Genomic DNA, 14,384 nt, shown 5'->3' with positions numbered 1-14,384 from the left:
TTTGTGTCAGTTAGATGTTTGTGTCAGTTAGATGTTCGTGTCAGTTAGATGTTTGCGTCAGTTAGATGTTTGCGTCAGTTAGATGTTTGTGTCAGTTAGATGTTTGTGTCAGTTAGATGTTCGTGTCAGTTAGATGTTTGTGTCAGTTAGATGTTTGTCAGTTAGATGTTTGTGTCAGTTAGATGTTTGTGTCAGTTAGATGTTTGTGTCAGTTAGATGTTTGCGTCAGTTAGATGTTTGTGTCAGTTAGATGTTTGTGTCAGTTAGATGTTTGCGTCAGTTAGATGTTTGTGTCAGTTAGATGTTTGTGTCAGTTAGATGTTTTTGTCAGTTAGATGTTTGCGTCAGTTAGATGTTTGCGTCAGTTAGATGTTTGCGTCAGTTAGATGTTTGCGTCAGTTAGATGTTTGTGTCAGTTAGATGTTTGTGTCAGTTAGATGTTTGTGTCAGTTAGATGTTTGTGTCAGTTAGATGTTCGCGTCAGTTAGATGTTTGCGTCAGTTAGATGTTTGCGTCAGTTAGATGTTTTTGTCAGTTAGATGTTTGTGTCAGTTAGATGTTTGTGTCAGTTAGATGTTTGCGTCAGTTAGATGTTTGCGTCAGTTAGATGTTTGCGTCAGTTAGATGTTTGCGTCAGTTAGATGTTTGCGTCAGTTAGATGTTTGCGTCAGTTAGATGTTTGCGTCAGTTAGATGTTTGTGTCAGTTAGATGTTTGTGTCAGTTAGATGTTTGCGTCAGTTAGATGTTTGCGTCAGTTAGATGTTTGCGTCAGTTAGATGTTTGCGTCAGTTAGATGTTTGCGTCAGTTAGATGTTTGTGTCAGTTAGATGTTTGTGTCAGTTAGATGTTTGCGTCAGTTAGATGTTTGCGTCAGTTAGATGTTTGCGTCAGTTAGATGTTTGCGTCAGTTAGATGTTTGCGTCAGTTAGATGTTTGCGTCAGTTAGATGTTTGTGTCAGTTAGATGTTTGTGTCAGTTAGATGTTTGCGTCAGTTAGATGTTTTTGTCAGTTAGATGTTTGTGTCAGTTAGATGTTTGTGTCAGTTAGATGTTTGTGTCAGTTAGATGTTTGTGTCAGTTAGATGTTTGCGTCAGTTAGATGTTCGTGTCAGTTAGATGTTCGCGTCAGTTAGATGTTCGTGTCAGTTAGATGTTTGTGTCAGTTAGATGTTTGTGTCAGTTAGATGTTTGTGTCAGTTAGATGTTTGTGTCAGTTAGATGTTTGTGTCAGTTAGATGTTCGTGTCAGTTAGATGTTCGTGTCAGTTAGATGTTTGCGTCAGTTAGATGTTTGTGTCAGTTAGATGTTCGTGTCAGTTAGATGTTTGTGTCAGTTAGATGTTCGTGTCAGTTAGATGTTCGTGTCAGTTAGATGTTCGTGTCAGTTAGATGTTTGTGTCAGTTAGATGTTTGTGTCAGTTAGATGTTTGTCAGTTAGATGTTCGTGTCAGTTAGATGTTTGTGTCAGTTAGATGTTTGTCAGTTAGATGTTCGTGTCAGTTAGATGGTCGTGTCAGTTAGATGTTCGTGTCAGTTAGATGTTTGTGTCAGTTAGATGTTTGTGTCAGTTAGATGTTCGTGTCAGTTAGATGGTCGTGTCAGTTAGATGTTCGTGTCAGTTAGATGTTCGTGTCAGTTAGATGTTCGTGTCAGTTAGATGTTCGTGTCAGTTAGATGTTTGTGTCAGTTAGATGTTTGTGTCAGTTAGATGTTTGTGTCAGTTAGATGTTCGTGTCAGTTAGATGTTTGTGTCAGTTAGATGTTTGTGTCAGTTACTGTACAGAATGTTCTAAGGTCGTTTTGAGGCCCACGTAGAGTTCAGAGAGACGGAAATAAGTGTTTTGTGAACTTCACTCACTGTGATTGACAGGACTGTCCCAGAACATGTGACAGTGGTTTGCCTCCTGGTGGCGCTGTTTCTCCAACAGTTGCATTTCCCTGTGAAGAATGACCTTTGACCTGCAGTTATGAAAAATGATGTTCACATTTTCCCACTCAAGATTACCCTCTCTTTCCCATTTAATTTTAATATATTAAGTAGAGTGGCTGTCCAAATGATTACAATGATGTATTATATATAAGATAGATATTATTCCCCTTGAAAGTTGTAATTTATAAGCCGTGATAAGATCTTCAGTCAGAGGGTTATAATGGTCATGACTCCTTCATGGAGCAATCATTGGAAGCTTTTGCATGTCCTTCTAATGTCCTGTGGGTCCTGAATATTTGCCCTGGCTCCATTTCAACCTGGAGAGACTAATGAAGAATATCAGGTTGTCATCTGGAGGAGATGAACCCTAATCCGCCTCAATATACACATTTTTCTAATCCGCGTACGGTTTCAATCTATCATATTCTTGTTCTCCTCCATCTCGGCCCTCAGAGTCTGCAGCTCCTCCATACTGTCTGGAATAGGCTTCATCAATGCGTGCTCCATGTCCTCCCTCTTTCAGCTCCCTTATGTCATCTTCAAACTGGTTGAATCGGGCTGTGCCACTCGCAGCTCTCATATCCGCTCTCAGTGACGACACGTCACGCTGCATTTCCTGTTTCCTTTCACACATCATGAGATGAGACACCTCCATCCGACAAGGGCAACCCCTGAATTTCCTTGTCGTGGCCAGCTGAACCCGATCCTGCCGCGTGGGGCGTGCCACAGTCCTGCCGCAGGGGGCGTGCCACAGTCCTGCCGCAGGGGGCGTGCCACAGTCCTGCCGCAGGGGGCGTGCCACAGTCCTGCCGCAGGGGGCGTGCCACAGTCCTGCCGCAGGGGGCGTGCCACAGTCCTGCCGCGTTCATCTTTTCTGAGATGATGTTGGTCAGATGGTGGTTTTAAAGTACGTACATTTCGTGAGTAGAAGACCTGCTGAGTTTTGTTCTTATGATAGAAAAAAAGTACATTTGAAAGAGAGAAAGACTTGCTGTTGGATGTTGGGGAGAAGGACGCTGGTGTAAGTGTCCAGAGGGACGCAGCGCCGGTCACACACAGGCCCAGGTCTGCGGAAACACTCACTCGCAAGAATTCCCAGAGTGTTCCGACGCAAAACCACGAGAATCTGCATCAAATACAGACCACAGTGCACTGGAGTTCATGACCCTGTGACCTACTGGGGTCAGTGTACACAAGGCGGAGTGTGGGCCTGGCTCATGACACAGCAGTGCGTGTCCATTGGTGTTGTACTCACCGTTTTTTGTTTATTTCTTTTCAAATACACATTTAAAAAAGAATGTAGTCAGAACCATCTCTGTCCAGAGGTGGTGACTGTGGCTTTCTGGTTCCCAGGGCCCTATGGAGAGACTGGTCCTTCTCCAGCAGGTGGTGGCTGAACTGGAGCTGGAGCACAAACGCCTGGTCCAGAAGATCACCCGTCTACAACAGGATAACCAGAGGCTGAGAGGGGAGAGGAGCGCCCTGAGAGAGGCCACCCGACAGGTACAAGACCCACCGGCAGAACACAGTGAGGGAAAATGTGATCTCATGTGATCTCATGTGATCTCATGTGATCTATCCCTCTTCAGAGTCAGAATCAAAAGGTTTACTGCCATTGTCAATGAACAGAATTCACAAACAATGGAACTTGTCCTGGTGATTCAGTGCAACATAAAACAATGATAAAAAGTCAAGAAGAAAAACTATTAAAATCTGCTAAAGCATAAAAATAAGTTTGAGTTGAGTTTACACATGTAGTGCAGAAAGTGACAGTGAGTGATTAAATGATGGTTAAAGTGACAGTTTTTAAGAAGTGTTCATGAGTCCAACAGCAGAGGGAGACAAACTGTAGTGGAGGAGGTTCTGGTCCTGATGGACCTGAGCCTCCTGCCTGAGGGGAGTGGCCTCCTGCCTGAGGGGAGTGGCCTCCTGCCTGAGGGGAGTGGCCTCCTGCCTGAGGGGAGTGGCCTCCTGCCCGAGGGGAGTGACCTCCTGCCTGAGGGGAGTGGCCTCCTGCCTGAGGGGAGTGGCCTCCTGCCTGAGGGGAGTGGCCTCCTGCCTGAGGGGAGTGGCCTCCTGCCTGAGGGGAGTGGCCTCCTGCCCGAGGGGAGTGGCCTCCTGCCTGAGGGGAGTGGCCTCCTGCCTGAGGGGAGTGGCCTCCTGCCTGAGGGGAGTGGCCTCCTGCCTGAGGGGAGTCGCCTCCTGTCTGAGGGGAGTGGTCTCCTGCCTGAGGGGAGTGGCCTCTTGCCTGGGGGGAGTGGCTCAAATAGTCCATGTCGGCTGTGATTGGACCCTCACGTCCCAGAGTCCTGGAGACGTTCAGGTCCTGCAGAGATGAAGTCTGCAGCTGATCACCTTCTCATCAGAGGGCGCTGTAGTCTCTGTTTGTCCCTGGCTGTGGCTCCAGTGTACCACACGGTGATGGAGGAGGTGATGGAGGAGGTGATGGAGGAGGTGATGGAGGAGGTGATGGAGGAGGTGATGGAGGAGGTGATGGTGGAGGTGATGGTAGAGGTGATGGTGGAGGTGATGGAGGAGGTGATGGAGGAGGTGATGGTGGAGGTGATGGTGGAGGTGATGGAGGAGGTGATGGAGGAGGTGATGGAGGAGGTGATGGTGGAGGTGATGGTGGAGGTGATGGAGGAGGTGATGGAGGAGGTGATGGAGGAGGTGATGGTGGAGGTGATGGTGGAGGTGATGGAGGAGGTGATGGTGGAGGTGATGGAGGAGGTGATGGTGGAGGTGATGGTGGAGGTGATGGAGGAGGTGATGGAGGAGGTGATGGTGGAGGTGATGGAGGAGGTGATGGAGGAGGTGATGGAGGAGGTGATGGTGGAGGTGATGGTGGAGGTGATGGAGGAGGTGATGGAGGAGGTGATGGAGGAGGTGATGGTGGAGGTGATGGTGGAGGTGATGGAGGAGGTGATGGAGGAGGTGATGGTGGAGGTGATGGAGGAGGTGATGGAGGAGGTGATGGAGGAGGTGATGGAGGAGGTGATGGAGGAGGTGATGGAGGAGGTGAGGATGGACTCGATGATGGTCGTGTAGAACTGCTCCATCATCAGTTTGTCTTTCCTCAGCTGCTGCAGGAAGTACATCCTCTGCTGGAGCTTCTTGATGAGGAGCTGATGGTGGCTCCTCCCACTTGAGGTCCTGGTGATGGTGGCTCCTCCCACTTGAGGTCCTGGTGATGGTGGCTCCTCCCACTTGAGGTCCTGGTGATGGTGGCTCCTCCCACTTGAGGTCCTGGTGATGGTGGCTCCTCCCACTTAAGGTCCTGGTGATGGTGGCTCCTCCCACTTGAGGTCCTGGTGATGGAGGCTCCTCCCTCTTGAGGTCCTGGTGATGGTGGCTCCTCCCACTTGAGGTCCTGGTGATGGTGGCTCCTCCCACTTGAGGTCCTGGTGATGGTGGCTCCTCCCTCTTGAGGTCCTGGTGATGGTGGCTCCTCCCACTTGAGGTCCTGGTGATGGTGGCTCCTCCTACTTGAGGTCCTGGTGATGGAGGCTCCTCCCACTTGAGGTCCTGGTGATGGTGGCTCCTCCCACTTGAGGTCCTGGTGATGGTGGCTCCTCCCTCTTGAGGTCCTGGTGATGGTGGCTCCTCCCACTTGAGGTCCTGGTGATGGTGGCTCCTCCCACTTGAGGTCCTGATGATGGTGGCTCCTCCCACTTGAGGTCCTGGTGATGGTGGCTCCTCCCTCTTGAGGTCCTGGTGATGGTGGCTCCTCCCACTTGAGGTCCTGGTGATGGTGGCTCCTCCCACTTGAGGTCCTGGTGATGGTGGCTCCTCCCACTTGAGGTCCTGGTGATGGTGGCTCCTCCCACTTGAGGTCCTGGTGATGGAGGCTCCTCCCTCTTGAGGTCCTGATGATGGTGGCTCCTCCCTCTTGAGGTCCTGGTTATGGTGGCTCCTCCTACTTGAGGTCCTGGTGATGGAGGCTCCTCCCACTTGAGGTCCTGGTGATGGTGGCTCCTCTCACTTGAGGTCCTGGTGATGGTGGCTCCTCCCTCTTGAGGTCCTGGTGATGGTGGCTCCTCCCACTTGAGGTCCTGGTGATGGTGGCTCCTCCCACTTGAGGTCCTGGTGATGGTGGCTCCTCCCTCTTGAGGTCCTGGTGATGGTGGCTCCTCCCTCTTGAGGTCCTGGTGATGGTGGCTCCTCCCACTTGAGGTCCTGGTGATGGTGGCTCCTCCCACTTGAGGTCCTGGTGATGGTGGCTCCTCCCACTTGAGGTCCTGGTGATGGTGGCTCCTCCCACTTGAGGTCCTGGTGATGGTGGCTCCTCCCACTTGAGGTCCTGGTGATGGTGGCTCCTCCCACTTGAGGTCCTGGTGATGGAGGCTCCTCCCTCTTGAGGTCCTGATGATGGTGGCTCCTCCCTCTTGAGGTCCTGGTGATGGTGGCTCCTCCTACTTGAGGTCCTGGTGATGGAGGCTCCTCCCACTTGAGGTCCTGGTGATGGTGGCTCCTCTCACTTGAGGTCCTGGTGATGGTGGCTCCTCCCTCTTGAGGTCCTGGTGATGGTGGCTCCTCCCTCTTGAGGTCCTGGTGATGGTGGCTCCTCCCACTTGAGGTCCTGGTGATGGTGGCTCCTCCCACTTGAGGTCCTGGTGATGGAGGCTCCTCCCACTTGAGGTCCTGGTGATGGTGGCTCCTCCCACTTGAGGTCCTGGTGATGGTGGCTCCTCCCACTTGAGGTCCTGGTGATGGTGGCTCCTCCCACTTGAGGTCCTGGTGATGGTGGCTCCTCCCACTTGAGGTCCTGGTGATGGTGGCTCCTCCCACTTGAGGTCCTGGTGATGGTGGCTCCTCCCACTTGAGGTCCTGGTGATGGTGGCTCCTCCCTCTTGAGGTCCTGGTGATGGTGGCTCCTCCCACTTGAGGTCCTGGTGATGGTGGCTCCTCCCTCTTGAGGTCCTGGTGATGGTGGCTCCTCCCACTTGAGGTCCTGGTGATGGTGGCTCCTCCCACTTGAGGTCCTGGTGATGGTGGCTCCTCCCACTTGAGGTCCTGGTGATGGTGGCTCCTCCCACTTGAGGTCCTGGTGATGGTGGCTCCTCCCACTTGAGGTCCTGGTGATGGTGGCTCCTCCCACTTGAGGTCCTGGTGATGGAGGCTCCTCCCTCTTGAGGTCCTGATGATGGTGGCTCCTCCCTCTTGAGGTCCTGGTGATGGTGGCTCCTCCCACTTGAGGTCCTGGTGATGGAGGCTCCTCCCACTTGAGGTCCTGGTGATGGTGGCTCCTCCCACTTGAGGTCCTGGTGATGGTGGCTCCTCCCTCTTGAGGTCCTGGTGATGGTGGCTCCTCCCTCTTGAGGTCCTGGTGATGGTGGCTCCTCCCACTTGAGGTCCTGGTGATGGTGGCTCCTCCCTCTTGAGGTCCTGGTGATGGTGGCTCCTCCCTCTTGAGGTCCTGGTGATGGTGGCTCCTCCCACTTGAGGTCCTGGTGATGGTGGCTCCTCCCACTTGAGGTCCTGGTGATGGTGGCTCCTCCCACTTGAGGTCCTGGTGATGGTGGCTCCTCCCACTTGAGGTCCTGGTGATGGTGGCTCCTCCCACTTGAGGTCCTGGTGATGGTGGCTCCTCCCACTTGAGGTCCTGGTGATGGTGGCTCCTCCCTCTTGAGGTCCTGGTGATGGTGGCTCCTCCCACTTGAGGTCCTGGTGATGGTGGCTCCTCCCTCTTGAGGTCCTGGTGATGGTGGCTCCTCCCACTTGAGGTCCTGGTGATGGTGGCTCCTCCCACTTGAGGTCCTGGTGATGGTGGCTCCTCCCACTTGAGGTCCTGGTGATGGTGGCTCCTCCCACTTGAGGTCCTGGTGATGGAGGCTCCTCCCTCTTGAGGTCCTGGTGATGGTGGCTCCTCCCTCTTGAGGTCCTGGTGATGGAGGCTCCTCCCACTTGAGGTCCTGGTGATGGTGGCTCCTCTCACTTGAGGTCCTGGTGATGGTGGCTCCTCCCTCTTGAGGTCCTGGTGATGGTGGCTCCTCCCACTTGAGGTCCTGGTGATGGTGGCTCCTCCCACTTGAGGTCCTGGTGATGGTGGCTCCTCCCTCTTGAGGTCCTGGTGATGGTGGCTCCTCCCTCTTGAGGTCCTGGTGATGGTGGCTCCTCCCACTTGAGGTCCTGGTGATGGTGGCTCCTCCCACTTGAGGTCCTGGTGATGGTGGCTCCTCCCACTTGAGGTCCTGGTGATGGTGGCTCCTCCCACTTGAGGTCCTGGTGATGGTGGCTCCTCCCACTTGAGGTCCTGGTGATGGTGGCTCCTCCCACTTGAGGTCCTGGTGATGGTGGCTCCTCCCACTTGAGGTCCTGGTGATGGTGGCTCCTCCCTCTTGAGGTCCTGGTGATGGTGGCTCCTCCCACTTGAGGTCCTGGTGATGGTGGCTCCTCCCACTTGAGGTCCTGGTGATGGTGGCTCCTCCCACTTGAGGTCCTGGTGATGGTGGCTCCTCCCACTTGAGGTCCTGGTGATGGTGGCTCCTCCCACTTGAGGTCCTGGTGATGGTGGCTCCTCCCACTTGAGGTCCTGGTGATGGAGGCTCCTCCCTCTTGAGGTCCTGGTGATGGTGGCTCCTCCCTCTTGAGGTCCTGGTGATGGTGGCTCCTCCCACTTGAGGTCCTGGTGATGGAGGCTCCTCCCACTTGAGGTCCTGGTGATGGTGGCTCCTCTCACTTGAGGTCCTGGTGATGGTGGCTCCTCCCTCTTGAGGTCCTGGTGATGGTGGCTCCTCCCACTTGAGGTCCTGGTGATGGTGGCTCCTCCCTCTTGAGGTCCTGGTGATGGTGGCTCCTCCCTCTTGAGGTCCTGGTGATGGAGGCTCCTCCCACTTGAGGTCCTGGTGATGGTGGCTCCTCTCACTTGAGGTCCTGGTGATGGTGGCTCCTCCCTCTTGAGGTCCTGGTGATGGTGGCTCCTCCCACTTGAGGTCCTGGTGATGGTGGCTCCTCCCACTTGAGGTCCTGGTGATGGTGGCTCCTCCCTCTTGAGGTCCTGGTGATGGTGGCTCCTCCCTCTTGAGGTCCTGGTGATGGTGGCTCCTCCCACTTGAGGTCCTGGTGATGGTGGCTCCTCCCACTTGAGGTCCTGGTGATGGTGGCTCCTCCCTCTTGAGGTCCTGGTGATGGTGGCTCCTCCCACTTGAGGTCCTGGTGATGGTGGCTCCTCCCACTTGAGGTCCTGGTGATGGTGGCTCCTCCCACTTGAGGTCCTGGTGATGGTGGCTCCTCCCACTTGAGGTCCTGGTGATGGTGGCTCCTCCCACTTGAGGTCCTGGTGATGGTGGCTCCTCCCACTTGAGGTCCTGGTGATGGTGGCTCCTCCCACTTGAGGTCCTGGTGATGGTGGCTCCTCCCACTTGAGGTCCTGGTGATGGTGGCTCCTCCCACTTGAGGTCCTGGTGATGGTGGCTCCTCCCACTTGAGGTCCTGGTGATGGTGGCTCCTCCCACTTGAGGTCCTGGTGATGGTGGCTCCTCCCACTTGAGGTCCTGGTGATGGTGGCTCCTCCCTCTTGAGGTCCTGGTGATGGTGGCTCCTCCCACTTGAGGTCCTGGTGATGGTGGCTCCTCCCACTTGAGGTCCTGGTGATGGTGGCTCCTCCCACTTGAGGTCCTGGTGATGGTGGCTCCTCCCACTTGAGGTCCTGGTGATGGTGGCTCCTCCCACTTGAGGTCCTGGTGATGGTGGCTCCTCCCACTTGAGGTCCTGGTGATGGTGGCTCCTCCCACTTGAGGTCCTGGTGATGGAGGCTCCTCCCTCTTGAGGTCCTGGTGATGGTGGCTCCTCCCACTTGAGGTCCTGGTGATGGTGGCTCCTCCCACTTGAGGTCCTGGTGATGGTGGCTCCTCCCACTTGAGGTCCTGGTGATGGAGGCTCCTCCCACTTGAGGTCCTGGTGATGGTGGCTCCTCCCACTTGAGGTCCTGGTGATGGTGGCTCCTCCCACTTGAGGTCCTGGTGATGGTGGAGCAGAGGAAGTGGAGGGAGTCCTCAGTGGAGATGGGGGGGGGTCTGAGATGGTGAGGGGGGGCTGGGGGGCTGTGACTCTCCTGAAGTCCATGATCATCTCCACCGTCTTCTGGGCGTTGAACTCCAGGTTGTTACTGCTGCACCAGCAGCTCCACCTCCTGTAACTCCTCCCAGTCTGTAATGTAGCTCCACCCAGTCTGTAATGTAGCTCCTCCCAGTCTGTAATGGTAATGTAGCTCCACCCAGTCTGTAATGTAGCTCCTCCCAGTCTAATGTAGCTCCTCCCAGTCTGTGATGTCCAAACACACTCGTAGCTCCTCCTCCTCTGCCTCATTGGTCCTCCTCTCTGAAGTCCTCACTACAGGTTTGCAGAGCTTCAGCCTCTGTCTGTTCGTGGGGATCAGGTGAACCATGACGTGGTCTGATGAGCCCAGCGCGGCTCCGCCCACGGCGTGGTCGGGACTTTAATAAACTTCTTTGCTACTCTGGTCTTTAGGTGGGGCTGCGGTGGTCCAGGACGCAGAAGATGCTTTCAGGCCACACCTCTCAGAAGGACCCGTCCACACTGACCCAGCTCGCCGAGGAGGAGCAGCTGAGGGCGAGGGTCTTGTGTCTGGAGGAGCAGGTCTGTCCCCCAGCAGAACAGAGACACCTTCATTTTACTTTATTTATGGAACATTCAGTGTCAAATCCAAAGAGGAACGAGCTTCTACACCCCAAAGAAGGGTCATCTGAAGGGTCATCTGAAGGGTCATCTGAAGGTCAGCTGAAGGGTACCTGAAGGGTCATCTGAAGGGTCAGCTGAAGGGTCATCTGAAGGTCAGCTGAAGGGTCATCTGAAGGGTCATCTGAAGGGTCAGCTGAAGGTCAGCTGAAGGTCATCTGAAGGGTCAGCTGAAGGGTACCTGAAGGGTCAGCTGAAGGGTACCTGAAGGGTCATCTGAAGGGTCAGCTGAAGGTCAGCTGAAGGTCATCTGAAGGGTCAGCTGAAGGGTACCTGAAGGGTCAGCTGAAGGGTACCTGAAGGGTCATCTGAAGGGTCAGCTGAAGGGTCATCTGAAGGTCAGCTGAAGGGTCAGCTGAAGGTCAGCTGAAGGCTGCACGATAGCACAGTGGTCATAGCTCTCACATCAAAGCAAGAACTCCTACACTCCTGTGACTCCTACACCCAGGGCCGGCCCAGCCTATAAGTGAACTAAGCAGCCGCTTAGGGCCCCGAGGCGTTAATAGGGCCCCCAATCTGGCAACCCGTCTTATGCGAAGTGCAGTAGCACTAGTGTAGGAGCGCTGCAGCGCGGCAGCGCACGCAACTGTAACATATAACGCACAAACCGCTTTTATTTGTAATGACAATCTGGCAACCGAGACACTAAACCTGAGCTGATTGGGCAACTTCAATGTGCGCGAGCAGAACGAGAGCAAAACATAAACACAACAGAACGTGGTCCTCATGTCCAGAGGAATATATCCCCCCGATGCCGAAAAACGAAAGAAGAAACTTCTTGACGATGTAAAGAAACTGCAAACTCAACAACACTCACCAGGTTTTGAAATCTCTATTACAAAGAGACGGTTAATGCTGCTGTTTGAAACAACACGATTCTGTCACGTTAGTTCGCTCAGGCTGGAGGCGACGAGAGCTCTGCCCCGCGCATAATAATATGTGTCTGAATGAAAGATAATAAGTTTAACGTAGTGTTAGCTGCAGGTGAGGCCGGGGAGGGGCCTCTATGCCCCGGGTTTGAGTTTATGTCCCTCTCTCTCACATCACCATGTGTCAGATCAATCGTGACTCGTGTCTGTTTGACTTTGACTTCTTAAAGTGCAATGAGAGGAACGTAAAGGTTTATGTGTGTCAGGTCCATCAGCCAATCACATCGCAGCATTGTTTCATGCAGGAGTCCAGTGTGTGATGTTCTGATCAGAACAAACATTTATATTGTAATTAACTTTTAATAGAGCAATAAAACATTTATTAAAAAGCATCATTAGACTATTTGTTATAAATTATAATGAATTGATAGTGAAAAATAACCAGACATATTATGATTACGTCTGTTATAGAATAATACTATATATATTTTTATACAAAAGTGGCAAAGTCTCTTCACTAGAGCGAGGTTTGGACCTTCACTTCTCGTTCTGTTCATTCTCTGGGAATAACATGTTTGTTTTATCAGTGTTAATTGTTAATCAAGCAATGCTTATGCCATTTGTTTAATTTAATATAACTTGTTTTGTCACTTTGGCAAGAAGGAACAGTTGGGAGCTGTAAAAGATAAATTAGTAAGGATAACTATTACTTTTACATTTTCAGTTAAAATCAATCAATTTGACCATAATTATTTTTCATAGCCAATATTGTATTGAGTAATTAAGTACACTAATGTATTAATAACTGGCTTTAGTCATTTTCTCCTGGCACAGTTTCATCACATCATCATTTTATAGCATTACAACCTCAACATTTTACTCTTACTTTAGCGGCTGGACCACATTAAAATGCAGCAGAAGTTCATTCATTTAAACTGCTAATGTGGCTGTCGACCCTTAACGCCCAAAAACATATCTGGGAGGTGTGTTATTTGTACAGGGAGTAGAGGTGATGTCAGCGGAATACCAAGTTGCATTGTGGGATTTAAGTTATCAATATTTGAGCTTGTGAGGTGCTGAGAATAAACTAACTGACAAACAGACGCTCTGGAGTTTTGGTGCTTTGTTTGTGTTGAAGAAAGTTCCATATGTGAATTGTTTACTGACAATGGCAATAAAACTGATTCTGATGACGTGGTGAGGGGCCCCCAAATATGTTTTCGCTTAGGGCCCCCTGAAGGCTTGGGCCGGCCCTGACGCCACTCCTGTGACTCCTACACTCCTGTGACTCCTACACTCCTGTGACTCCTACACTCCTGTGACTCCTACACTCCTGTGACTCCTACACTCCTGTGACTCCTACGCCCCTGTGACTCCTACGCCCCTGTGACTCCTACACTCCTGTGACTCCTACACTCCTGTGACTCCTACGCCCCTGTGACTCCTACACTCCTGTGACTCCTACACTCCTGTGACTCCTACACTCCTGTGACTCCTACACTCCTGTGACTCCTACACTCCTGTGACTCCTACGCCCCTGTGACTCCTACACTCCTGTGACTCCTACGCCCCTGTGACTCCTACACTCCTGTGACTCCTACACTCCTGTGACTCCTACACTCCTGTGACTCCTACACTCCTGTGACTCCTACACTCCTGTGACTCCTACACTCCTGTGACTCCTACACTCCTGTGACTCCTACGCCCCTGTGACTCCTACACTCCTGTGACTCCTACGCCCCTGTGACTCCTACACTCCTGTGACTCCTACACTCCTGTGACTCCTACACTCCTGTGACTCCTACACTCCTGTGACTCCTACACTCCTGTGACTCCTACACTCCTGTGACTCCTACACTCCTGTGACTCCTACACTCCTGTGACTCCTACACTCCTGTGACTCCTACGCCCCTGTGACTCCTACACTCCTGTGACTCCTACACTCCTGTGACTCCTACACTCCTGTGACTCCTACGCCCCTGTGACTCCTACACTCCTGTGACTCCTACACTCCTGTGACTCCTACACTCCTGTGACTCCTACACTCCTGTGACTCCTACACTCCTGTGACTCCTACGCCCCTGTGACTCCTACACTCCTGTGACTCCTACACTCCTGTGACTCCTACACTCCTGTGACTCCTACGCCCCTGTGACTCCTACACTGATTGAGCAGTGTTCATGATGACATAATGATAGTGTAGTGATTGAGCAGTGTTCATGATGACATAATGATAGTGTAGTGATTGAGCAGTGTTCATGATGACATAATGATAGTGTAGTGATTGAGCAGTGTTCATGATGACATAATGATAGTGTAGTGATTGAGCAGTGTTCATGATGACATAATGATAGTGTAGTGATTGAGCAGTGTTTGCTTGTTCTCTCTGTGCAGAAGTCCAGGTTCATCGAGGCCTTGTCCCAGAACAACCAGCAGCTTCAGTCTTTACACAATGACCTGAGCACTTCTCTCACAGTAGTGTCACACCAGACCACGCCCACCATCCTCCAGCTGGAGACACAGCGATTGGACCAGAGCCTCAGGGAGGAGGAGATTCGCATGTCCCTCAGCCAATTGTGATGCGCCAGAGCAAAGATGAGCCCGCCTCTTGTCCCGGGGGGCGGGTCCTCCACAAGAGACACTAGAACCTGTCATTAAAGACACTTAATTTATCATTGATCAACGTGACTGTTGCACTTTATACTTTGATATTTTTATATTCTTCCAATAAAGTGTCTGAAGTCTCCATCGTTTGTCTCTTTAAATAACTGTTCAATCCGGCTGCAAAAGTATTAATACTGCAAAAGTACTGCAAAAGTATTAATACTGCAAAAGTACTGCAAAAGTATTAATACTGCAAAAGTACTGCAAAAGTATTAATACTGCAA

The 14,384-nt window shown here is 52.0% G+C and overlaps 1 protein-coding gene across 1 annotated transcript in view; it reads left to right on the top strand.

The window, feature by feature from the left end:
* Positions 1–14,164, top strand: part of LOC140359285 (uncharacterized) — a 93,877-nt gene extending 79,713 nt beyond the window's left edge. Inside the window, exons 26-28 of the mRNA XM_072444145.1 lie at positions 3,284–3,433; positions 10,400–10,528; positions 13,891–14,164. Of these exons, the coding sequence (XP_072300246.1) occupies positions 3,284–3,433; positions 10,400–10,528; positions 13,891–14,076 (465 nt within the window). The 3' untranslated portion in view covers positions 14,077–14,164. The remainder of the gene's footprint in view (positions 1–3,283; positions 3,434–10,399; positions 10,529–13,890) is intronic.
* Positions 14,165–14,384: the final 220 nt, after the last annotated feature.

This window comes from Eucyclogobius newberryi, unplaced genomic scaffold (genome assembly GCF_026437365.1).
Source record: "Eucyclogobius newberryi isolate DKJ021-1_F unplaced genomic scaffold, fEucNew1.0.hap1 SCAF_14, whole genome shotgun sequence".
NCBI classification, from domain to species: domain Eukaryota; kingdom Metazoa; phylum Chordata; class Actinopteri; order Gobiiformes; family Gobiidae; genus Eucyclogobius; species Eucyclogobius newberryi.
Note: the sequence above shows the minus strand (reverse complement) of the source record. Positions and strands in the feature narration are given on the sequence as shown.